Here is a 27,578-nt window from a genome sequence, read left to right on the forward strand (position 1 = left end):
CATAAAATTATATACACTGAAAGAAAATTAAATTTAATGAACAGATCTAATGGCTTATGTCATATGTGTAACACTGAAACTGAAACTCTAACTCACTTGTTTTTTCATTGTACATTTTCAAATCAGCTATTAGATATAATTCATGTTAACTTGTACAATAACCCTGTTCATGTCACAGCTAATCAAATATGGAATATTGACGAAGAGAAGATGATACTAGGAGATACAACTGATAACATCACAGCCACCATAGCTAACACAATTATCTTGACAACTAAATGGGTCATATGGAAGGCTAGAAACATTAAAAAATTTCAAAACAAAACAACGTCTCCACAATCGGCTTATATAATACTGAAGAAATTATTGAAAGAAAACATATCACTTTACATTAAAATTACACCCGACGCTAAAAAGAGATATTTGATATCAAAATATCGAACACTATTACAAGAAATTTGATCTGGTTACTTACAAACAACGTGCTACGACAAACCGGAAGTAAATATTGAGTATTGTATAAAGGCCAAAATAGTCGAATACCAAAATTTGGGCTAACCACTGGATAGTTTTTTTTATAATATACCGATTATAGTAGACCAAAGTAGTAGAAGAAAAAATGTGTGTTAGTATAGATTTTAAGTGATATTGTGTGTATATAATTTAGATTGAACGAAAATGTTCAGAGTGTACAGTACATGTATGTAAAATATGAAAAGAATGTGTGAGGATAGGATCTCTGATGAGTGAGAGATAGGATGTCTGATGAGTGAAAGCCCTCCTGCGTGAGGACATTTGTTTATATATATATACATGCTTGTTGAATAAAATTGATTTTGAAAAAAAAAAAAAAAAAAAAGAACCGTTTCTCATAATTAACGAGTAGAAAGGAGTATGATAATTATTAAGTTGACACTGTTTTTATTCACCGATTAGTTTCAATGGCTGTCCTCTCCCGGAAATGATGTGGTATACTGTCGTTTCAACCTCAGGTCAACAATTAGCGTCCTCACTGCGACAGAAAAACAAGATTGGATTGATAGAAAATAAAACTCAATAAAATCAACACATTTGACTGGTTTGTTATTAAAAGTGGTCAATGTTAATATTTCTCATGGTACATGTTTAAAAGCTTCTTCGGAAAGTTTTCACTTTTTGTACAGGTAACTAGTTATATGGGTGAACTTGATGAAGATGTACATTGTTACAATTTTAATAGTACATATCTAACTGGTTATGCAGTTTAATGTCTTCAATGATTACATGACATCCAATAATCATTTTATGAGAACTAAGCTTACCGAAGTGTATCAGTATTTATCATGTATTGACTGGTAAAATTTACCTATTAGTGTGTTCGCTATAAATATTTGGTACGAACGCTTACATGCGTCCCAAAATAACGAGTAACGTGTTATATATGTCCGTATGGACGTGTAACGTTAACACTTTGGCAATGAAATATGTTTAATAGGCCTATGTAGGCCGAACAAACGTGTAAAGTGGTACACTTTCAGTGTTACATTTACCGACTCATTAATAAAATATACTTATCTGTCATCAAAATTATAATCATATCGACTACATAGTCGAAATATCTTACCAACAAGTACTGGGAAAATATGGCATAACGAATTTATCGAATAAATGATCAAACGTCAGGATTAAATTTCCTCCTAACCTGGGTCAGCAAATCGGCATTTTATTAATTTGCATTCCTTGTCTAGAAATGAGGCAAAGTGAATCTGTTAATGCCTATTCTGTGTACTTTACCACCACTGTATTCCTAACGTTTGAGCTCCGAGATCAGTTGGTTTTGATAGGAGGTCAGAACTAGTTCAGCTCTCAGCTATCTTGTAATAGCAGACGACATTTTACATATAAAGAAAGAGTTACGCCCCTTTCACTAGTGTTTGACGGTGTTACTAGAATTTACCCCTGTTGATAAAGATCCGGCTTCAAATAATGAAAGCATTTGACAGAGGGTCACTTTTAATTTGGCACGCGAGTGAAGTTGTTTTGATAAACAGTATATTATAGTTGTCTTCGTTGTATCTCAAGACATCAAACTTTGTATAATTTAGAAGTAGGTTTGTATAATCCAGTTGACATTGATGTTACCTACCGTGACGTGATGTACTGTTGAGGTCACATCGTCTTATTGTTTGATTAACACATCAAACATATTCATATTTGAATAAATTATATGCCCCCATTGATACTAATTAAGGTTATCTACGTACTGTATGAACGTATAAAACGGTGCACGTCAACAGTTAAAGTAGTTAGATACGTAACATACGAACATGTAACGCTGTGTAATTACGGTACGTTTGTTTACTCTGAATTGTTACAAAAAATAAAAGGAAATGTGACATTTGTGACTCTAAATTTAGACAGACAGCCATAAATTTAATCTAAATTCTTCGCAATAGGTACTCACTGATTAACCTGATATGGTTGCTTTTCTTACAAAAAATTAGGTGGCGACTCTGTCTGGATCAGTCAACACTCAGCGCCCCCAATGCTACATTAGAACAATATTACGTTGTGAAAGGAGTAGAACTTGATATGCTGTAGTCTGTATAGAGTTCATATCTTTTTTTGTCTATGTGTGTATTACTTGTTACGACCCTGATCTATTGAATAACTACCTGGGAGATGTATTGACAACATTTACGTCATTGTTGTCTTACCTACTTTGTTTAAATATACATGGATACTGTAGTTTTAAATCACGAATAATTACGTGTTACCTGGTACACAGTACTCATAGTAGTTATCTACCACGATACTCTTTGTTATTCCACACCCGGACCATTATGTGAACGTTTTAACAGTTGAATGCATATATCGATTTACGACGAATCATATGTAATCTTTCAGTCTTTTGATTGGTTGACGTGTTTGAACTTTGAACCGAACAGCCTTTTTCTCGCATGCCTTTTGCTGACGTGACAAGGAATCGTTCAAATCCAACCAACATTGCTTCATAATGTTATACAAATTGTATATTAGTAAAAAGCTACACAATTTTACCATTGACTCGATGATCTTGGCCTTTGGTCGTCAGGAGACTCCTTGTTTAATTGTAAACAACATTGCTACATCATGTCAAAACAAAGCGTTCGTCTGTGAAAAGAAGCTTAAAATGACCTCTGACCCAATGACCTAGACATTTAGTCAGTAGACATCTTGTTCAATTCTGAACCATATCGCTTCACCCTGTCATAATAAAATGTTTTTAAGTGAAAAAGATAACAAAAAAAAACAAAAACAAAAACAAAAAAATGACTTTGACCTCTCATCCGATTGCCTTGATCTTTAGTCAATAGACTCATTGGTAAAATATTTCATCACAGTGTCATAACAAAATGTTCATTAGTGAAAAGCTACACAAAATTACCTTGACCTTGACCTTACAGTTGAGAGGGCATTTTTGTGAACTAAACAAAGCTTGACTAAATTATATGTGAATCGGTCAATCAATACAGGACAGTGTGTGGTAAGCAAGGAGGGGGAGGGGGAGGGAGCGGAGTATCAACGTCTGGTCAACGATGTCTTCACAATAGTTTAAGGCATAAGTATTCATGCTCTAGCCATCAAATGACGTCCTTAAGAGTAACAAAGTCCCGTTGGTAATGAAAATGATCTGGTTTGAACGAATATTTGACTGACCAATAGGGAATGTCCAGTTTAGAATAGACATTTATCTAACCATTAAAGAATGTTACGCCCAGATCGGTTGTTTGGCTGGCAAAAAAAGACGCCAAACGACTACGCTTCATGACAAAAACTCTCTTTTCTTCGTCTTTTCTTTTACTAGAAGAGTTGATAATGTGATGAATTATCAGATCTAAGCATCGAACGAATTTATAGCCATTTTTAAGAGGCTACATTGAAGTAGACTTTCCACTTCACAATAGAGAATATACTAACCATAATGCAATGTACCAATAAATAGATAAGTAGTAAGAATCGGCGGTCAACGCTTTCAAATAATAAAAAACGTCCATTAAAATTAAATAGTTAATCCTGTAAAAAATAGGAGTGAAAGAAAAAAAACGTGATATTTTCTAATGTGATACTTACAGTTAGGTTCAAGTTCAGCGTTGTTATCTCTATAGTATTAAAGGCTGGTGTGATAAATAAATGGCGTCCAGATAGTGTCAGCGTTGTCCTAACTACGATGTCGCAGGCTCTGATTGTCCTCACAATCCTCGTTGTTCTCTCTTCAAAGTCACAGATTATGATGGGCAGTAAATGTCGTTGTCCTCACAGGGCCAGCGCTGTCCTAACTACAATGTGACAGGTTATGACGGGAAGTAAATGGCGTCCTCACAGAGCCAACGTTGTTCTCACTACAATGTCACAGGCTATGATGGCCGGCAAATGGCGCTCTCACAGAGTTGGCGTTGTTATATATGTACTCTCTGTTGACAGGGAAGTTTAAAACTTGTGTTTATCATAAACAGTGTGTATCCTCCGTTACTCTCCAGGCAACAATAAGACACGGATGTTTTGTTATATTTGTTTAGTATTGAGCATAAATACCAAGTTGAATATAACTACCATTTCCTCATACATTTATATGAATGGCGTGCTTTAATTATGTACAGAACACTCATGCACGACGTAACGTGTTAAGCATTTCAATGTGTAATATTCAGAATTGTCTGGTAATTTACCTATATAAATTGTAACTGGTCAACTATAAGTTTTTATTAATGTTCAGAAAAGTTTGGTATCTGCCAAATCGAAATTCTAACTGGTCACCTATATATTTGAATAATGTTCAGAATAGTTTAGTAATTGACCAGACGAAATTGTAGTATATTCAGGTTGTGTAATAGTCAGAAGAGTTTTTAACTGACAAATAAAAATTGTAACTGGTCACCAATTAGGTTGCAAATATTCAAAATCAAGTGGTAACTGATCAAACGAGACTGTGGTGTATTCAGGTTGTGTAACTGTCAGAATGGTCTTTAATTGACCAGTATAGATTTTAATTGGTCACAATTAAGGTTGTGTAATGGTCAGACTAGTCTCGTAACTCTTCAGTAGAAATTGTAACTTATCACCAATTAGATTTTAAAATCTTCAAGTTAAAGTGGAAACTGACAAAACGAAATTATATTATATTCAAGTTGTGTAATGGTCAGAATAGCCTGGTATTCAGATGTTGTATTGGTTTGATTGCCTAATGGCGTCTTCAACTTTTTGGGGATTAAGACCTGTAACTATTGTACAGAAGATGTAGAACTTGTATGTAACCTGTGTTGCATCTGATTACTAATACTATTTTCCTGTCTGTATTTGCATAAGGCAGGTCTTATCATTTCCTTCAAGAGTGTTGGTATTCAAATGGCTAAGTTTTTAAAAACTTTTTTTTTAATATACGTTACACAAAACACATACGCATTATGCTTTATTTTCTTTAAAGTCTATTGAAACACAAACATTGAAACTCATTTATTTCAGCGTTTTGCTAGTCGCTTTTGTGTCCGATGGTACGCAGAAATGGTCGTAGGGCGGTGTTGGATTTCTTAATTTTCTTCAACGCGTCTAGCTTATATTGTATATAATTTATTTTTCAAACTCAAATTGGTATTGAGTATTCGTTCTTTATTCGTTCCTTAATATAGACTCAGATATTCAGTTATCAGGTACATGTACTATAATTAACAAGATACAATCTGTCACACAATAAAAATGCCAAAATTCTCCAGATATACATTACCCTGACATGTCGAATCACCAGAGATTATGTAATACAGACATTGACTGAGGAAAAGAGAATTTTTAAAACTTGACATCTAAATGAACAATACAGAGTGTTATGATCAGAACGGACATTCGATTGACCATACGAATATGTCATGTACAGAACTGACATTTGATTGAATAATATAGACTACTTCCTCCAGAAAAAAAAACTTTGACTGACAATTAGGGAGTGCTATTTACAGAACAAACCTTCGAATAACCAACAGAAAATATTACGCCCATTACTGACTTTCGATTGACCAACAGAAATGGTTACTTTCAAGACGGACATTTACCAGACCAGTAGATAATGAGAAACAACAAGAATGGCCATTTGACTGTCCAATAACAAATGTTACTTCAGAACAACAGACATTTCACTGACCAATACAAACATTCAAATTACTTTAATTCGGCGGTTTGCAAGCCGCTTTTGTTAACCATGGTACGCAAAAGTGGTCGAAAAGTGGTGTTGGATTTTTTGAAATTTCTTAAATACGTCATATTAACTTTCTAAAGAGCTTTCGTTTCAAACGCAAATTTGCATAGAGCATTCATTCTTAAAGTGCTGTTTTGAGATATGTTTTTAAGGTCAAGAAAACTAAGAGATATCAGGTATCGACAACTTCTGATATCAAAATTAACAAGATGAAATGTATCTGGTATTACCGATACCGAAATTAGCCAGATATACAATACTCGGATATCGCGATTCGCAAGAATTTGAATGACCAATAGAAAATGTTATTTTGAAACGGATAGTTGATCGACCATTACATAATGTTTCGCTCAAAACAGACATTTGAGCAAACAATACAAAATGTTTTTAGAACGGACTATTGACTGGCTGAAAAGACAATATTTACTGACAACAATATATTTGTAAGTACAGAATGGGCATTTGAATAACCCTAATATCATATTACTCCCACAACGGACATTTTACTGACCACCAGGAAATGCTACGTTCAGAACTATTCTAGACTAGGAACTCTAAGAACTGACAAATAAAAATTGTAACTGATCAAAAAGCAGGTGTGTGATCAAATAAGCCTAGAAAATGACCAATAGAAATTGTATCTGTCACGAATCAGGTGGTGATATATTTAGAAGTCTGAAAACTGACCATACGACATTGTGAAAAGTCAACGATCCCGTTGTGAAATAGACAGAATTGTCTGCAAAGTGAGCAATAACTGGCTCCTAATTAGGGTGTTTGATCACCAGAATAGTCTGGGACATGACCGATAGAAATCGTAACTCTTCACCAATCGAGCTCTGTATTGGTTAAAAGTTTTGTAACTGACAACTAGTAATTGTAGCTGGTCTCCTATCAGGTTGTGTAATTGTCAGAATGATCTGGTAACTGACCAACAGACATGGTATATATATTCAGGTTGCGAAATAGCGTCCACATATAGCTTGAGATTGAAACCTTGTTATTGTCATTAACGTGCAAGTGATCAGTGTGGGGTATGATTACCTTTTCTATGCGCAGATCTATGTGTATTGATTTTTAAATGGCCATGTATAATTACGTTGCACAACACAGCTGCATTATGATTTAATTTCTATAACGTCTATTGAAAAGCAAACATCTAAACCCGTACGTTTAGGCGGTTTGCCAGTCGCTTTTGTAATCAATTGTATACAGCAGTCGTTGGATGGCGTTGAATTTCCTAAGCTTCGATGATACGTCAAAATCAAACTTTGTGCAGATCTCTCCTTCTGAAAGATATGCTCTTGTGACTGAAGGTCAGAGATAACGTCACTAACTTTATAATTAGAAAAAATGTTTTTGTAACAAAATGATTCACGAGAACCGGTTAGATTCTGCTGGTACAGCGCATTCCATTACCAGTGCAACATTATTCGTAACGGTACAACCGTTGCAATCCCGATAAATGAACGCACGGCTAGTGCAAATTAACTAGAATGGACAATTTAATAGACTTTATTAAAGTGTCACACATAATGTGCCTGGCATGATGTCAAAATTGAAGCTCAGTGATAACGAATGCTTAATTTGCGGTTCTAATAAAGGAATAAAGAGTCGATCAAAGATGTATCTTAGATCAAATCAAATTATATAATATACATTGAACTACATAGCTTTGCTACCTATACTCGTGACCAAAGACAGAACTAGACACGCAAATATAGCGATTGCATTATAATATTCAAATAAAAAAAAAACCCATAATAATTTGGAAATTGACAATAACAGAGTGAAACGAGTAAAACATAATCTTACAATCCAATCCAGACTGAGATTGATGTATTACAGTATGGACATGTAGAATGTAGTTTCTAGAATTTAGTTGTAATGGTGCATTAGAGTGTGAAATTGAGCAGTTTTGTCAAATACTAATGGACCGTGCAGTGTATAATGTAAAGATATTTAAAACAATAGAAAACAATATTAGAATTCCTAAGCAGTTCTTAGAAATGACCATCGGAGAGTGTTATGATATAAAAAAAGTATATTGTGACGCAGCCTTGTAACTGACTGATAGAGAGCAAGTTGATCAAGCAATCCTTTTGAACCAACAAATACCGCTTTTCAAATGACAACATCGTATCTCACTAAAGCTGACAGATTATCAAGGGCCCCGTTGTAATGTATCTCCATAATTATCAAAAAGACATTTGCCCATATAGCTTAAACTCATGTTAGACATTTGGACTCAAAGGAAATAATAGCAGAAAATCAAAATATACATTTCAGATTCACTATGATGTTACTCGGGTTTCTTTATATTTCCATTGTTTTTCTGGGCTAAACGAAATGTACATACTGATTTGATTATTTCAAAACCTCCCCATCGTAGACAAAGACCCACCTTGTCACTGAGCTTTGGACTAAAATGACCAGGAAATTTAACTCAGTGAGGGATTACGATAGCGTATATGAGTCAGATTGTTGAACATTATTATTGTTTTTATTATAAACAATGTGCATCCCCCGTTACTCTCCAGGAAACAATAAGACCCGGATGTTTTGTTACAATGCATATTTGTTTAGGATTTAAAAGATTAAATTGAATATTAACACCTTTTCCACATACATTTAAAGAAGATAATTGATGTCATATATCTGCGTTCTAAAAATACTTTCTGTTGACATGGAAGTTTAAAACTTGTGTTTATCATAAACAGTGTGTATCCTCCGTTACTCTCCAGGCAATATTAAGACCCGGACCGGCAAGGACCAGATGATGAAGAATAAAAAAACAAAAACAGAATATTTACATCAACAATAAATCAGAAATATGTATTTTTAAAATAGATCACTTTAAAGTTCTAAAACCAAAAGAACTTAAACTATCACTTCTACTTGATAATAAAGTAACAATTACAAGACCAAAGCCAGAAGCAAAATGGAATGATCACTTTCAAAAAGAGATAGAATGGTGTAAAATATGGAAGAACCTAAACAGCATTGACATAGCAATAACAAACAAAATGAAAGATTTTCAGTGGAAAATCATTCACAGAATAATATATACAGAACAAAGATTACAGGTAATGAATAGGTCAAATGGGATTTGTCATTTATGCAACATTGAAACAGAAACCTTGCCACACCTATTCTTCAAATGTAACTACACAACTCAATTACTAGATTTAATTCAAAATACACTATACAATAACACTGTATTTGATTTAACAACACCACTAAATACTATAAACGAAGAGATAATGATGTTTGGAGATGTATCTGTCAATTTGACAACAGCTCTTTTTAACACAATAATCAATACAACTAAGTGGGTCATTTGGAAAGTGAGAAACATAAAAAAATTTCAGAATAAATCAACAACTCCTGCATCTGCCTTAATTATTATACGAAGGATACTGAAAGAAAACATATATTTACATCTTAAAGTTACACCAGAAACTAAAAACTTTTCAGTGATATCAAAATACAAAACACTATTTCAAGAACTGTAAACTTTACTTACACTAAAACCATTTGTTGCTATAAACCGGAAGTAAACAATAAGTGTCTAAATTACGTAGCAAAGAAAACCGGACTATTTTTTCCGGAATTTTTGAAAATTAGAGCGGTGTCGAAAGTAAAGGAGATTGAAAGTTGTGATATATTTGGTGAATATACTGAACACGTATGTTTATTGTATACTTATGTAGGTACATTTGTATGATGTATGTATGTATGTATGCATGTATTGTGTATGTATGTGTGATATGGGTCAATCAAGTACTATTACAAGTTGTGAGTCAGTCATGGTAAGTGTGGATTTCCACGCTAGACCATAACACGACTGGCTCACAGCTGGTGATCATGATTGAACCATCAAACTATCATGAACTGTATGTATCTATGTATGTATGTATGTACATGTATGGTATGTATGTGTGGTTACATAAAGTATTGTCATACAAATATTTGTCACTTTAGCGTACTGTCTGGATTCTAACTACAGCTGAGAGGTACACGTATGTACATTTGTCATCTATATTTTTTACAAGTAAACAGTAAATAAACAAAAAAGGAAAATAGAGAGATGTGTGTCGAATGAATCTTCTCCTGCGTGAGGACACAAATGTATAATCCATGCCTGCTTTTGATCAATAAAATTATTTTGAACCTGAAAAAAAAAAAAGAATACAAAAAAAAAATACAAAAAAAAAAAAAAAAAAGACCCGGATGTTTTGTTATATTTGTTTAGTATTGAAAATACCAAGTTGAATATTGCTACCACTTCCTCATACATTGAGAACAGATCTTGATGTTAAATAACTGCGTTCTATCGAGACGTTTATGTGAATGGCGTGCTTTAATTATGTACAGAACACCCATGCACAACGTACCTTGTTAAGCATTTCAATGCGTAATATTCATAATTGTCTGGTAATTTACCTATATAAATTGTAACTGGTCATTTGTTTCTTTTTGTTTAACGTCCTATTAACAGCCAGGGTCATTTAAGGACGTGCCAGGTTTAGCAGATGGAGGAAAGCCGGAGTACCCGGAGAAAAACCACCGGCCAAGGATCAGTAACTGGCAACTGCCCCACGTAGGTTCCGAACTCGCAACCAAGAGGTGGAGGGCTAGTGATAAAGTGTCAGAACACCTTAACCACTCGGCCACCGCGGCCCTAGTGTAACTGGTCAACTATAAGTTTCATTAATGTTCAGAAAAGTTTGGTAACTGCCAAATCGAAATTCTTACTTGTCACCTATTAGTTTGGATAGTGTTCAAATCAGTTTGGTAACTGACCAAACGGAAATATAGTATATTCAGGTAGAGTAATTGTCAGAATAGTCTTTAACTGACCAATCATATTGTAAAATATTCAGGATAACATGACATTACACAAAACACAGGCGCACTATGCTAAATATTCTATCAGGTCTATTGAAACAGAAACTTTCAAACTAATTTATTTCGGCGTTTTGCCAGCCGCTTTTTTGTCCCATGGTATACAGAAGTGGTCGTGGGGCGGTGTTGAATTTCTTGAATTTCTTTAATGCGTCAAACTTAATATGTATATACCTTCCGTTTCAAACTCAAACTTGCATAGATTATTCGTTCTTTATTCGTTCGTTAATACAGACACAGATATTTACCAGGTATACATATCTCAGGTATCATAATTAACAACATACAATATATCACGCAATACAAATACCAAACTTCGTCAGATATCCATTACTCAGACATCTCGAATCACCAAAGATTATCTAATACAGACATTTGACTGAAAAAGAAAGAGGTTTTCACGTTCAGACCAGACATCTAACTGACCAATAGAGACTGTAAAGATCAGAACAGACATCCGATTGGCCAGTAGAAAATGTCATGTCCAGAACGGACATTTGTTTGGATAATACAGACTACTACGTCCAGAAAAAACCTTTGACTGACCATTAGGGAATTTTATGTACAGAATAAACATTGACCAACAAAGATTACGCCAATTATTGGCTTTTGATCGACCAACAAAAATTGTTACTTTCAAGACGGAAATTTACCTGACCAGTAGATAATGTAATATCAAGAATGGCCGTTTGACTGTCCAATTACAAACGTTACTTCAGAACAACAGACATTCCACTGACAAATAAAGAATGTTACTTCATAACTGATGCCTGACTGTTCAGAATAGTGTGGTAATTGACCAAACGAAATTGTAGTATATTCAGGTTGTGTAATAGTCAGAATAGGGTTTAACTGATAAATATAAATTGTCACTGGTTACCAATTAGGTTGCAAATATTCAAGATCAAGTGGTGACTGATCAAACGAAACTGGTGTATTCAGGTTGTGTAATGGTCAGAATAGTCTTTAATTGACCAGTATAGATTTTAATTGGTCACAATTAAGGTTGTGTAATGGTCAGACTAGTCTCGTAACTTTTCATTAGAAATTGTAACTTGTTACCAATCAGATTTTAAAATATTCAAGTTAAAGTTGAAACTGACTAAACGAAATTATATTATATTCAAGTTGTGTAATGGTCATTATAGCGTGGTATTCAGGTGTTATATTGATTTGATTGCCTAATGGCGTCCTCATCGATTTGGGGATTAAGACCTGTAACTATTGTAAAACTTGCATGTAACCTTTGTTGCATCGGATTACCAATACTATTTTTCTGTCTGTATTTGCATAAGGCAATGGTATCAATAGCTCCAAGGAGGTCTTATCATTTTCTTCAAGAGTTTTGATATTCAAATGGCCAAGTTTTTTAAAACTTTTTTTTTAATATACATTACACAAAACACAAACGCATTATGCTTTATTTTTTTTAAAGTCTATTGAAACACAAACATTCAAGCTCATTTATTTGGGCATTTTGCCAGTCGCTTTTGTGTCCCATGGTACGCAGAAATGGTCGTAGGGTGGTGTTGGATTTCTTAATTTTCTTCAACGCGTCTAGCTTATATTGTATATAATTTATTTTTCAAACTCAAATTGGTATTGAGTATTCGTTCTTTATTCGTTCCTTAATATAGACACAGATATTCAGTTATCAGGTACATACTATAATTAACAAGATACAATCTGTCACACAATAAAAATGCCAAAATTCTCCAGATATACATTACCCTGACATCTCGAATCACCAAAGATTATGTAATATAGACTTTTGACCGAAGAAAAGAGAATTGTTAGTCGAAACTTGACATCTAACTGACCAATAGAGATTGTTATGATCAGAACGGACATTCGATTAACCATACGAATATCTCATGAACAGAACGGACATTTGATTGAATAATATAAACTACTACGTCCAGAAAAAAACCTTTGACTGACCATTAGGGAATGTTATGTACAGAACAAACCTTCGAATAACGAACAGAAAATATTACGCCCATTATTGACTTTTGATTGACCAACAGAAATGGTTACTTTCAAGACGGACATTTATCTGATCAGTAGATAATGAAACAACAAGAATGACCATTTGACTGTCCAATAACAAATGTTATTTCAGAACAACAGACATTTCACTGACCAATACAAACATTCAAATTACTTTAATTCGGCGGTTTGCAAGCCGCTTTTGTTAACCATGGTACGCAAAAGCGGTTGAAAAGTGGTGTTGGATTTTTTGAAATTTCTTAAATACGTCATATTAACTTTCTAAAGAGCTTTCGTTTCAAACGCAAATTTGCATAGGAGCATTCATTCTTAAAGTGCTGTTTTGAGATATGTTTTTAAGGTCAAGAAAACTAAGAGATATCAGGTATCGACAACTTCTGATATCAAAATTAACAAGATGAAATGTATCTGGTATTACCGATACCGAAATTAACCAGATATACAATACTCGGATATCGCGATTCGCAAGAATTTGAATGACCAATAGAAAATGTTATTTTGAAACGGATAGTAGATCGACCATTACATAATGTTTCGCTCAAAACAGACATTTGAGCAAACAATACAAAATGTTTTTAGAACGGACGATTGACTGGCTGAAAAGACATGTTTACTGACAACAATATATTTGTAAGTACAGAATGGGCATTTGAATAACCCTAATATCATATTACTCCCACAACGGACATTTTACTGACCACCAGGAAATGCTACGTTCAGAACTATTCTAGACTAGGAACTCTAGCAACTGACAAATAAAAATTGTAACTGATCAAAAAGAAGGTGTGTGATCAAACAAGCCTAGAGAATGACCAGTAGAAATTGTATCTGTCACCAATCAGGTGGTGATATATTTAGAAGTCTGAAAACTGACCATAAGACATTGTGAAAAGTCAACGATCCCGTTGTGAAATAGACAGATGTGTCTGCAAAGTGACCAATAACTGGTTCCTAATTAAGGTGTTTGATCACCAGAATAGTCTGGGACAAGACCGATAGAAATCGTAACTGTTCACAAATAGGTCTCTGTTGGTTCAAAGTTTTGTAACTGACAGCTAGAAATTGTAGCTTGTCTCCAATTAGATTGTGTAATTGTCAGAATAATCTGGTAACTGACCAACAGACATGGTTATATATTCAGGTTGCGGAATGGCGTCAGCATATAGCTTGAGATGAACACCTTGTTATTGTCATTAACAAAATGTGCATGTGACTCATTATCAGTGTGGTTTATCATTACCTTTTCTATGCGCAGTGTACTTATATTTAAATGGCTATGTGTAATTACACTGCACAACAAAGATTATGATTGAACTTCTCTAACGTCTATTGAAAAGCAAAACTTTAAACCCGTTCGTTTAGGCGGTCTGCCAGTCGCTTTTGCAATGGATTGTATAGATCAGGCGTAGGATGTCGTTGAGTTACTTAAGCTTCGATGATACGTCAAAATCAAACTTTTTGTAGATCTTTCGTTTTAAAAGATACGGTTTTCTGATTGAAGGTCAACGATAACGTCACAAACTTTATATATAGAAAACGTCATGGCTAACTTCCTTTGTATATTATAATAATTTTCAAAAAACTTATGTCAAAAGCATTGCTACGAGATCACTTTATTTTATTTTCATATGATAACATCAGCTTCTTTTTGTCCCCCAAATGTCATACCATTTGGTATGTAAATGCTCTTGTTAAAGATAGACGACCATATAATATGGTCAACGGTCATTTGAGGGTCGTATTACAACAGAAAATATTTCAAACTATGGAGACAAATCTATTTCGCAGTATACATTGAGTTTCCTTGGCGAAAGATGAATCTAACACTTCAACAGTCCATACCGTATTCATGGCCTGTGATTTATTTGCAAGTATTAAGTTCGCGAATAATGATGTCGATGTTACAGAATTATTACTTTCTATATAAGGTAATAAAACAAAATAATTTTATACTCTATTTATTCTTTCCAATTTTGTTTTAGTAACATGCTTGCTAAAATGCCCTAAAGACCAATGACACGACACTAAAAATAGAAATCAAGCTCAGCAAAATAAGCTCTCATTTTGTTAATCACAAAATAAGATTGAAATTCTCGTCATTATTCAACTAACCTGTTGGTATTATCATCGCAATCATGACAAAGTTTACACTGAATTGGTTAGACATCTGCAATATGGCGTCCTTCACAACCATCATCACATCATCCAAACATGTGCAATAAATTGATGAACAACAGGATGTGCTATTCCAGGCTGATAAATATATTGTTCTCATGTGTATTAAGGCACAAAATAGAAAATATATTGGACATAATTGGTATTTATCAAATTTGGTAACTGTGACCTATTTTTTTTTACTATTTTTATTGGTTTTATTTTCAACATATCAATATTAATTACATCATAATAATGAAGAAATATTCCAAAAATAGCATTAAGTGTCGTCAAAATTAAGTCAATCGGTCAATTGACCCCTCGCTTTACCTCCTTCGTAACTCGAAATGGTCTCTGACCTAACTTAACCTTAATTCCATGTCCCATCACGGCCAACTTAACTTAGGGTATTTATATACAAAAACATAAACTCACCTGAGATAGCCACCAGAGGGCTATAATTGCTATCCGCTATCTATCAGTTAGGTAGGTTGGAAAATTAGAAGTCAGGTTTAACCTTTTTGACCAAGCATATCAGCCCAGGTTTTTTTTTCAAAGTGTGATGATTCCCCACTCTAAAAAAATGTGGTGAATGAACAACATAAATTAAAATCTACCTTTGTCCGTATCATATTTACAATTTATATAATCCTGGTTACTGAACGTTTACTTCTCAAAATATCAGCAGGAAAATTTCACAGTTACACAAATAAAATCCCATGAAATTTGTAATTTGAAATTCAAACTTTTTTTTCGAGAATTAACCCAAGACCAGACATTTACTTGGTATTAAACATCTGATTTTGGGCTATCAAGTACATTTCTGGAGGTGATCTGAATGAAATTTCATAACCATAATTTTATGATTGTGTTCATTAATAAAATACAAAAAAAAAGTAATTTAATCTAATTAAGATTTTTTATCGAACTATTTGACATACATGTATGGTATATTAGGTTAGTTAATATGAAAACCGTTATTGATATTCTCAATCCCACCTTGGTAGATCCGATGCGCGTGATTTGATGCTCTCTACCCGTGACGATTTGTGTTTCTCAGCAGCTGAGAAACAGGTCGATCTATGCTGTCGAGGTTTGTCCTTGGGCAAAACACTTTAACTAATTGCTCCGGAAAGTATGTGACAGGTATCTCATACGTTGTTCAGTCGGGTAGTCACCAACTTCTACAAGGTTAAGGTAAAATGACTCTTATAGGTCAGATGATTTGATCTGTAAGTAAGAGTAAGTGTTGATACTAAATGTTAAGTAGGTTAGAAAACCCATTTGTTTTATGATAGAGGTCATGAAATATATACCGGTTTTGATGTTGGTATAACTGAATGTTCCTAAATGTACAAACTGGTTTTTTTTATCTAAATATTGTTTTAAAGACAAGTGTACTATTTAATTATTGATTTTACAATATCACAACAAATCTTTTGAATTTCCGCTTTTACAGTCAATCTGATTAAAGACTTTTCACTCCATCTTTTTTTCAAAAAATGGAATGTTCTCTTCAAATTCATTGACAATTCCTGATTTTCTTATTAACTTTGAAGAATGGAATGTTTTCCTCAAATTTATTTAGAATTGTTGATTTTCTTATTAACTTTGAAAAATTGAATTTAGGTCAAAATTTCAAACTCATATTAGAGGTACTGTAAGTTGTTATCAGTCATAAGAAGGGAACAGTGTTGGTGTGTTATTTCAGCATTGTCTTCTAACATCTGTCATTACAGAGATTCTTCAGTCTATCATAAAGTCGTGATTAATTAAATTAATGATAAAATATAACAAAGTTATATAAATACAGTCATAAATATTATATAATTATAATGTGTTTTCTACATGAAAACTCAATTAACATCGGTATATCAATTTAAATCTGTAACGGATTTGGTCGAGTTACAATAGGGAATGGTCACATTTGACTAACTAACATTAACATTTGTTTGTATGAATTCCTATTTATAAACATATTTTCTAAAAGGGAGACGATAACTATTTTCTGTGCTAGAAGCTCAGGTAATGCCCTTTATCACTTTATCATGTGAAAATAAGGTTTGCCATCGAGGTCTTCAAATTCCAACAATTAATCTGTATCCAATAATCTGTGATATAATTGTCACTATTTCTCCACAAAACCTGGAACTCAGACATAAATTGATACATACATGTATTTATAACTGATGTGTATTCTTTGTGAACATAATTTTTTTAGACAAACAATCGGTAGGGGGGATTCATTTTTTTGTTATTCATTCAGTTTTAAATCTGGAGTAGATGCAAGAACTGACGATGTCTTACGTAAGTTGTAAACTGACCAGAGGAGACAGCGCTCCATGTTTAGTCTCAGTCTATCAATGTATTGTAATAGGAACTGACCAGAGGAGACATCAGGCTCCATGTTTAGTCTCAGTCTATCAATGTATTGTAATAGGAACTGACCAGTGCAGACGTCAGGCTCCATGTTTTGTCTCAGTCTATCAATGTATTGTAATAGGAACTGACCAGTGGAGACGTCAGGCTCCATGTTTTTTTTAATGTATTGTGCTGGTATGGATGAGCTTACTTACCCGTACAGTTTGTGTTCTCCAATACTAATAATGTATTCATATACTAAATACTGTAGCATTGCCCAGTATTTCTGTCCTTTGTGTTAGTCTAGCTAGCAGTTACTGTCTACTGTAGTCTTTGGTCAGAGAAACTCTGTTGAGACCGTTTGTCACATCTGTTTGTGCCTCTGTGTCATATACCGCTATGTGAAATTCCACTAGCCTGATGGTTGGGATTACCGTAGATTTCAGGATACTTCTAAACATTCCCTAGAGGTGACCATCTTACGTATTGAGTAAGCAGAACTGATATGTTGAAATACTTAAATTTCAACAAGCTACTTATCTATGGTAAAAATGACAATATTTCAAAACTGTTTATTACAAATAGTTCTCTTCTTTCTTTTAATATTAATAGTAAGTACTTAAGTGTTAAGGTAACTCTTCTCGGCTTGAGTGTCCAATTATCAAAAAAGTTCCAATCCTATAAGTTTTCTCTTGAATACTATTGACTACCTGTGGGTTTAGATGTATTTTACTTTAGCCGCCATCCATTCTTTTGAATATAAAACTATTGTCAATACAACTTCCCTCTGGCGTCATTCTTGTCATCAGGATGTGTATTGGTCCAACATGTAATGATTATTGTCCTTTTGTAGTGTTTTCGTAAGATAAAGATCGGCACCTGCGTGTGTGTGCAGCCTTCGAGGTTGCTGTATGTATCACGGTCAGTATTCATAACGTTTGTATGGTGTATGGATCTGTATGTATTGTAGCGCCATACACAGCTGTCCATGGTCAAATGTTTATATTATGTTATGGAAACAAAAATCCATTCTAAAATAAAATATATTATAATTATAATCATAACTGTTTGTTGTTTTTCTCATTGAAGAAGTTTTATCCACCCGTCCGTCCATAAACAATCCTTATCATCGCTATTTACCAATACACATCTACTGTAATTGGGATATGCCCAGGGCAGATAGTTACCTGATTCAACTTATCTTTTTGTATTTGAAAATTAGCATTTTAATGACATTCACACTCACTCCGCATGGGCTCGGTTTCGGAATTTTGAGTCAGATATGATATCAGGTAATGACCACAACGTTAACCATTAGGTGTTAATACATATTCTAAAACCTTACAAAATCAGGGGGGTCGATGTTTACAAACATATACCAGTTATATTTCTTTGTAGATGGATTTCTCGAGAGATCGATACACGTCCACCTGACACGTATCGCACCAAATCTACATACCTGTTATAACCACGGTCAGAGTTACCCAAAGTGTCATCATCTAACCTCTCCGGCCACTAGAAATGGCCTAATGACCCCAGAATAAACAAGATATATTATGTATCTTCCAGGTAAAAAGTCTAATCCAGGATCAGTCGTGTCCACTGTAATGTATATTTACAGCGGAAACTTTAATCCGGATTCTGAGCGAGGAATTCGGTGATGTTTTCACGGATTATTGTGTTTGGGATGTAACAATTCGTATTGAATGGCACGGTAGGTTAAATATGAATGTTTTCTGATGACGGTCGCAAATAGTGTGTGCCGTGTCAGTTTGAATAAAAGTGTCTTTTAGTCGATGGAAGTGTGGTGGTCTGCCGTTTCGCTCGTGACGGAGTTGCCAACCTTTAGCTTAACAGATTACACATACTACTGTCATATCATTTTTTTTATGAAAATCGCAATTTCTATGCAAGCGCCTGTGTTCAGGACTAGTAGTAATTTAAAGGATTTACCTCAATTTCCCATAATGAGCCCCGCCCCTCCGGCCCCAGCGGAGCCAGAGTCTCCTTTTATGCAACGTTTAGTCTCCCTTTCCCAATTATGCTCCAGACCAAATTTCATCAAAATCCTTTCAGGCATTCATAACAAGTAGGGATTTTAAGGAAATGTTGACGAACGCAGGATGTCAGACGGACGACGGACGCTGCACAATGGCATAGGCTCACCGACCTAATAAAATAAGCCATTGTCAAAGTTGGTCCTCCGATGCGACCTATGTCAATAAATGAGAATATTGATATGCTATAGATTCAAGGTTTGTGTTCAAAAACTCTATTTTTATTTTTTTATTTTACTTTGAAAACGGTCACAGTTAGGTCGGCACAGGCAGATATATGCTCTACTTGATTTTATCCAAATGCGTACGGAGGTCAAATATCACGGTTATCAGGCCCAAAGTTTTTTTTTATATCTTATAAATAAACATTTTGTAATGACATTACGGGAGACATATATTGCCACACAATGGGCACTTCCTGACCTGTCAGTGTCCTAATTCCTAGATAATTATTCTTAAACTATCTTAGAATTAGTGTTGAGAAACAATCAGTCTTACCTAGAATCAATAAAAATATTCCGTGTTTTTGTGTGTCTCCATCCCAATCTATATATGTTTGTCAAAATTTGTCCTCATACCAACGATTTTGAGTTATAGTTTCGTTATTATGTTGGTATTCTTGTTTTGTGATCAGACTGAATTTTCTGTGGATTAATTGAAATGATATACATGTAGAACAACAATTCGGTGACAATTTACAGTAGTAAATTTTATTATACATTCACAATAAATGACATTATTAACAAATTTTTGGGTCACAGTATGACCAGACAGGGTCATGACCTACTGACACCAAACTGGATATATATTATATACAGTGAAAAAGACTAATCTGCTTCGGATTTAATTTTTATTAATAAAATTGGGCCATACCAAGTATTTGTGGGCAAGATAAGATTGGGACAACCCACTGGACCAGGAAGGGGAAGTCAGGTTATACACTCTGTGTAGAAGTAAGACAATATTGTCCAATCAACCGAGAGGAGGAGAAAGGAGTCGAACACGTGATCAGGTAGATAAGGTAACGGGTATGCATTGTACAAATGCACAACAGACGGGGCATTTCATCTGACAGGAGACTAGCTGAGAGATTTAACACAAGTTACGCCCGCAGATTTACCTACCAATACATTTATCTAGCGTCTGACAAAACAGGTAAGATTTAATTGATTGTAGTATACGGAAATATGTCAGGTATATCATACCTCAAACTAACAATATACAGAACATCATTTGAAAAGAATATAAAATGCGTTGTACAAATTGTATTTTTAAATACATTTTCTCTATCAGTTAGTTTTACGAATCCTAGCGAGACTGGACGAATCCCCAAATATCACACATGCATACAATAACACTGATCAATTGGAACTGAATTGTTTCCTGGCTTGCTTGCTTAATTTTTCTTCCCTTTCGTAAATATCCGTACTGTCAAACCATAATCTTAATAAGTGTACGGTATTATTTCTGCAATTTAGTGAATTAACTGAAAAAGAAATGGATAAGAGATTAGAAAAATGCGTCTAATTTTTTGACAGGATAATTATTATTCAGAGACAATTGGCTTTTTTTTCAAGTTCACTCACACGCCATATCAAAAGTTACTCGCATATTAACTTTTCATTCGTTTGCAGTTTCATTGCTAAGACCGATACCTTTTACCAGGGATAAAATCGGGTAACACCTACTAGTCGAAGGGGCATAACTCTTTCTTTCTAAATGAAATATTCTAGCGAATATCGGTCTTGAGTTCAAACCAAATGTCATGTTCTAATCTAAGTACATGTATAGCCACGAAAAACAACGTGCTACCCCCTTAGTTTAAATTGATGGCTAAAAAACAACACCACAGAAATAACAAGATAGTGTGTGATTCATGGACAGCAGTATAAAGTACCCTGTAACACATGAGAAGACAAATACACAGAAACCTGAAAATTTGCTATAGTCTCTGTGTATATTGACCTTCAAGTGTGCAAAGCACATTTCAGACGTTTTGGGGGCTAGATTAAAATTCGGTAAAAATGACACCCCGGTGTTCATTGACACCGGAGGTGGAACGATTCCTACTTCATAACCACTTGTTATATATATGGTATATATATATTATTTATAACCATCCACATGTGTACAAATAGTATTGTGGAACTTTCCTTTTAATAAGTTAGTAAAAAGTTTGCAAAGGAAAGAAAATGGTTGTCTGATCTCTCACTGCCAAGTTTAGATCGAGTTATTCCGATGTATTCCCCAATCGTCATGCCGTAATCTACTACACACTGATGGGAATTTCACTCAGTTTGATGGGGATTGAAAATTGTGCAAATGATTGGTTTTGGTTTTATTTGTTCATTTAAGGAGGTCCTCCCGTGCGAGCGATATGCATGCGCGTGTGTATTTTGGGAGGCTGTGGTATGTTCGTGTTAAGTCTCCTTGTCATAGTCCAGAACTTTTGCCGATTTATAGTGCTACCTCACTTAAGCATACTTCCGAAGACACTCAGCAGTACACCCCAACCGGTCACATTATACTGACTACGTGCGAACCAGTGGTCCCACTCCTTATATGCTCATGGCTGAGAAGGAGTAGCATCTCCCATTTTTAATGGCTCTGGTATGTCTCGGCCACAGGAAAGAACCCAAAGTCCTCCTCACAGGGGCGAACGCTCAACTGAAGACCAAAAGTGAGGCATCGTCAATGGAGACAATAGGAAGAAAAAAGTTGTTCAGAAAGAAGAGAAAAGATAAGATCCCAAATTTAGTCGCCTGTTACGATTATGCAATGCGGTAGCTGCGATAACGTAGCTCTGGACGACGGACGGACAATTTCTGACAGATGGTCGTCGTCAGAGCTATGATTCCCTCCCATTGCTCGTAATGTAGCAAAACAGTGAATCTCGAAAATGCTACAAATAGCGGATATCGTATAACTTTGGAGTAATAGTTCGTATAATTAAACATTCTAATACAATTTTGCAATGTATTAGCCTACCGTCTAATCTAGAAATCTTTAATTCGCATATTCTGATATCATACTGCTCGGTGTTGTCTCCGTGATCCGCCATGATACTTCTCGAAGAACTCTCGCAAGGATTCTAACCCAAATATGGAACCCGTGACCATATATGGATGAAGCTTCTATGATAAATAAATACATAATCAGAGATATTTAACCACTCTTTTGTAACTCTTGTGAAGAAAGCGAATCTTACTTTGCGTAATTAAATAATTTCAGAATGAATTGACCTTCCTTACCGAGATATATTACTCCGAATCTTTTTTTCTGTTTAAATCTCGCGGGAAACCTCATAAGCATCAATTCATTTTGATTCCCTTATAAGGAAATTGACATTTACACTTGTATCAAAGATGGCAGTATGTTTGAACTGATACCTCCGTGTGTCTTGCTCGTTTTGGATTTTACTATTTATTGTCAAACATTTGAAGTAATGTGCAGGTGTGTTGCTTGAATATTCATTATAGATACCAGAATCATCAATTTACATGTGTTTTTTTTATCCGAGAAAATTTTTACCACTGCTAATATTGCCCGATGTGAATCACATCAGGGCTTGCTACACTATCGGCAATGGGAGGGACTTCATACCCAGCCGGAGAGCAGTGAAGGCAGGGTGTGAATATTCGTTCTAGCAATGCGGCAGCAGAATGAATTCTTACGCCCTACCTCTAGGGCAGTCACACTAGTATCATAACACACATCACACTTGTGTTATTACACACAACACATCACACTAGTGTTATTACACACATCACATTAGTGTTACTACACACATCACACCACACTAGTGTTATTACACACATCACATTAGTGTTACTACACACATCACATCACACTAGTGTTATTACACACATCATATCACACTGGTGTTATTACACATCACATTATTGTTATTATACATTTCACATCCCACTAGTATTATTACACACATCATATCACACTGGTGTTATTACACACATCATATCACAATAGTGTTATTGCACACATCACACCGCACTGGTGTTATTACACACATCACATCACACTAGTGTTATTACACACATCACACCACACTGGTGTTATTACACACATCACATTACACTGGTGTTATTTCACACATCAAATCATACTTGTGTTATTACCCACATCAAATCACTACGGTGTCCCGCAGGGTGCTGTTTTGGACCATTCGTTATTGTTACAATTTTACATTGACAACACAGGGATTGTATCATAATAAAAATACAAAGCACCTATTTCCCCTAAATGACTATAGACTCGTCTCGTCTGTAATCAATATGATAATCAAAGTTAAACACGACAGGTTATTCTGGTGGGACTATATAGGATGTCAAAATTAAGTTGTGTGCTTTTTCTTTTTTGTTTTTTAGTTGTTGAGTTTTTGCTTTTTTATTATTCTCTTTTTCTGTCTCAAGCTCCCATTTGATCCACGTTTCCTTGTGATAGCACATTTACAGGTTTGATAAATTATTGTGTTTTTCATTCCCTGAACAGTCAGGATCATTTTAAAAAACGATGTACCACTATAGTAGCTGGTGGCTATCCCACTGAACATATTCATATGGCAAAATGTCTTGACCAAGGACGCAGCCACCTCACAAGAGGTTCCGTAATCTCAGTTTCCTGAGACACAAACCGACCCGAGAAGGGATTGAACCAAACACCTCAGAGATCTATACTGACTTAGGTTCCGTTTATTAGCCAGCTGCTGCTGTATTCCAGATATTAGGAACGTAGCTGGTCAGTAAAGCGCCAATTATTGTCACCACCATGACACTCTAGTTTCTAGCTTACTGTTCACTGTAACCGTGAGGTTGGCCAGAAACTTGCCTGCTGTAGCTGTAACCTATTCATATATGATGTCCACATTCAGATGTATGTACAAATTTCCCTATACCTGCCCTATATATAAGAACAATATATTTCATTGTACGCATATCTTGTATGTCTGTATGTTAGGGTTATCAGTCCCCTACCGGTGAAAATGGAGGGGCATTGATAAATGATAATAGTATATCTAAACAATGAGATGGGGTTATTCAGTTTAGTCTGTCGTACATTTTATCTTAGTTCTATAACAGTGTAGTTGTATGTTACTTATTCCGTCATTTCTTTGTTATACAGATGCACAAGAGGATTCTGAGTGTCACCGTACTCTGTCTTGTCGCACTAAACTGCTAACAGTCATGGGCTCACAACCAGGCCGCTCAATCATCAAAGCACAAGATCCTATACGACCAAAGGGACATCCAAAGTGTCAAATCCACAAACAAAATGACGTGGTAATATCATGTCAGGAATGTAGGATGCTGATCTGTATAACGTGTTCTATAAGTACACATAAACAACACATAGATAGCTTTCAGGAACTAAAAAAGATTGAAACAGAACAAAAACAAATACTTCAGGACTTTTTGAATGAAACAGACAACGTAAAGATTCCAAAACTAAACCAAGAGATTGTTTCATCTCGAACAAAAATGTCATCTTGTAAACCTATGCTTGATAAACTTCGAAAAGACATTATTGATAATAAAAACCAATGCAAGAATCAATTAGATAAGCTTGCCGATGATTACATCTCTATCTGTGACAAGATGGAGGTGGCGGCCATGGACCTCATCCAGACCCATATCACAGACCTGGAGAGGAGGTTGGATACTTTGAAGAAACTCTCACCAGATTATAAACAGGCTCTCCAGACAGGAACTGGAGTACTTGTGTACGACTCGGTATCAGAAATCCGAGAAATGGATACAGACATCCCACCGACACCTGATATACAGACAGACTTTACTCCAGGTATGGACAGACAAGGTCATCTTAAACAGGCCCTCGGAAACATGAAACTCCCAACTGACAATCTCCAGCCAGGGGCAACAACTAGTGATCATTCCGCCCAAAATCCAGTAGTCCAACCAAAACTGTCAACTGAGGCTGGTCAAGCGTCCACTAGAGCAGTCCGGTTCAAACTTTGTGATCGTCCGACCGTTATGTCCCAATTCTCATACCGGGATCTCATCACATCAATATGTCCTACATCTGATGGACGTGCATGGCTGAGTGTCTATACCTCAAACACAGTGAAGCTCATGAACAAAAAAGGTCAGGTTATACAGACGATACAATACAAGGGTAATATCTTGGACATCAGTGTGGACCCTACCACAGGTCATCTGTGGTTCTGCTGTAAGATTGAGCGGACAATCTGTGAAGTATCTACATCACTCACACCAGTCATACGGTTCATTATAGATGGATACCCAAACAGTCTGTGTGTGACCAGGAAGGGTCGGGTATTGGTGGGTACACAAAGTAACAAGGTGTTGATGTACACTGTAGACGGTCAGGTGTTACATACTCACATTGTGGAAAGGTCAGAGACGGGAGCAGTACAGTCCATCACACAATGTGGTAATACAGGTAACATAGCTATAGTGAGTGGGCAACTGATCCGGTGGGACGCCAGTAATCCATACAGCTTCAGGCGTCACATCATTGTGTACAACCCAACATTCCAGCCCCTTGTCTATTACCGGGGAGAGGGGATACAGGCACAGGTGCCGGTCACACCAGACAACTTTGATCCCTGGACAGTGGTATATGACAGTAAGGGTAATATTGTCATTGCTGACAGGACAAGGAGAGCAATAGAACTGATAAGTGGAGAAGGGAAGTATATAAAAACACTTCACACAAGCAAGGGAAACCAGGGACCAATAGGTATACAGAAGGGTGATGTGTTGTGGGCAAACTTAGAGTTAAATGCATGCAAACTTCTCAAGTATTATAGTGACTGAGTGACTCAACCTTAAGTGAGGATAAAGCCAATTTATATCTAAGTAGACTTAAATAACATTGATTTTGTATTTTGAGATCATCATCCTTTTATCACTATGCATGTAGAGCATAAAGACAATTTATATTAGTGGACTTAGATAACATTAATTTTGTATTTTGAGATCATCATCCTTTTATCACTATGCATGTTGAGCATAAAGACAATTTATATCTAAGTGAACTTAGATAACATTAATTTTGTATTTTGAGATCATCATCCTTTTATCACTATGCATGTTGAGCATAAAGACAATTTATATTAGTGGACTTAAATAACATTTATTTTGTAATCACTATGCATGTGCACATTTCAAAAGACATATAATGTTAAACTATTCTTTCGGTAAAAATCCCATATGAACGGTCTATATAATTTTATCATTTGTATTGCTTTTACCAAAACAGTTAATATGTATTGTAGCTTCTACATGAGATTACAAGTGGTACCAGTATGATATATAGTGTAAGTATGTCATGACCTTGTATTGTCCTGTTATGTACAAATTACCTGTAAATATTATCATTTATTGTTAATATGTAGTAAAAATTACTGTATTGTAACTGATCTTTTGTTTATATCATTTCAAATGATCCACAGAAATTCAGCCTGAGCTGACAGAAGATGTAATACAGGAATTAGGTAATTAACAGTAAACAAAGGGAAGCCATCTTTGATAGTTCCGTGACACAAACAACAACAGGTAATACCGACATCATAACCATAATTCTAACTCAAACTTTTGTTTGGAATACCGACATCATGACCATAGTTCTAATTCAAAATTTTGTTTGGAATAACGACATCATGACCATAGTTCTAATTCAAAATTTTGTTTGGCAAAAATGAGAAAGGATTGGTATAGGACTTAGGTTTTAGTTTTGATGCATTTTATTTCAACCTTAAATACATTTCGGACAAAAAGGAGCCAGAATCAAAATCGGATCCAAATGACCTTGTCTTATGATAGTGACGTTGATCTTTGGTAAGCTGGCCCGTGGTCCTTGTCAACATTCCATCCAAAATCATA

The 27,578-nt window shown here is 35.1% G+C and overlaps 1 protein-coding gene across 1 annotated transcript; it reads left to right on the top strand.

Annotated features, from left to right (window-relative positions):
• The first annotated feature begins 4,189 nt into the window (after positions 1–4,189).
• Positions 4,190–27,026, top strand: LOC117317984. Its single transcript, XM_033872990.1, has 2 exons — positions 4,190–4,259; positions 24,835–27,026. Exons 1-2 carry the CDS (start codon positions 4,190–4,192, stop codon positions 26,508–26,510), a joined length of 1,746 nt encoding a protein of 581 aa, XP_033728881.1. The 3' UTR covers positions 26,511–27,026.
• The last annotated feature ends 552 nt before the right edge of the window (positions 27,027–27,578 follow it).

Source organism: Pecten maximus, chromosome 1 (genome assembly GCF_902652985.1).
Source record: "Pecten maximus chromosome 1, xPecMax1.1, whole genome shotgun sequence".
NCBI lineage: Eukaryota > Metazoa > Mollusca > Bivalvia > Pectinida > Pectinidae > Pecten > Pecten maximus.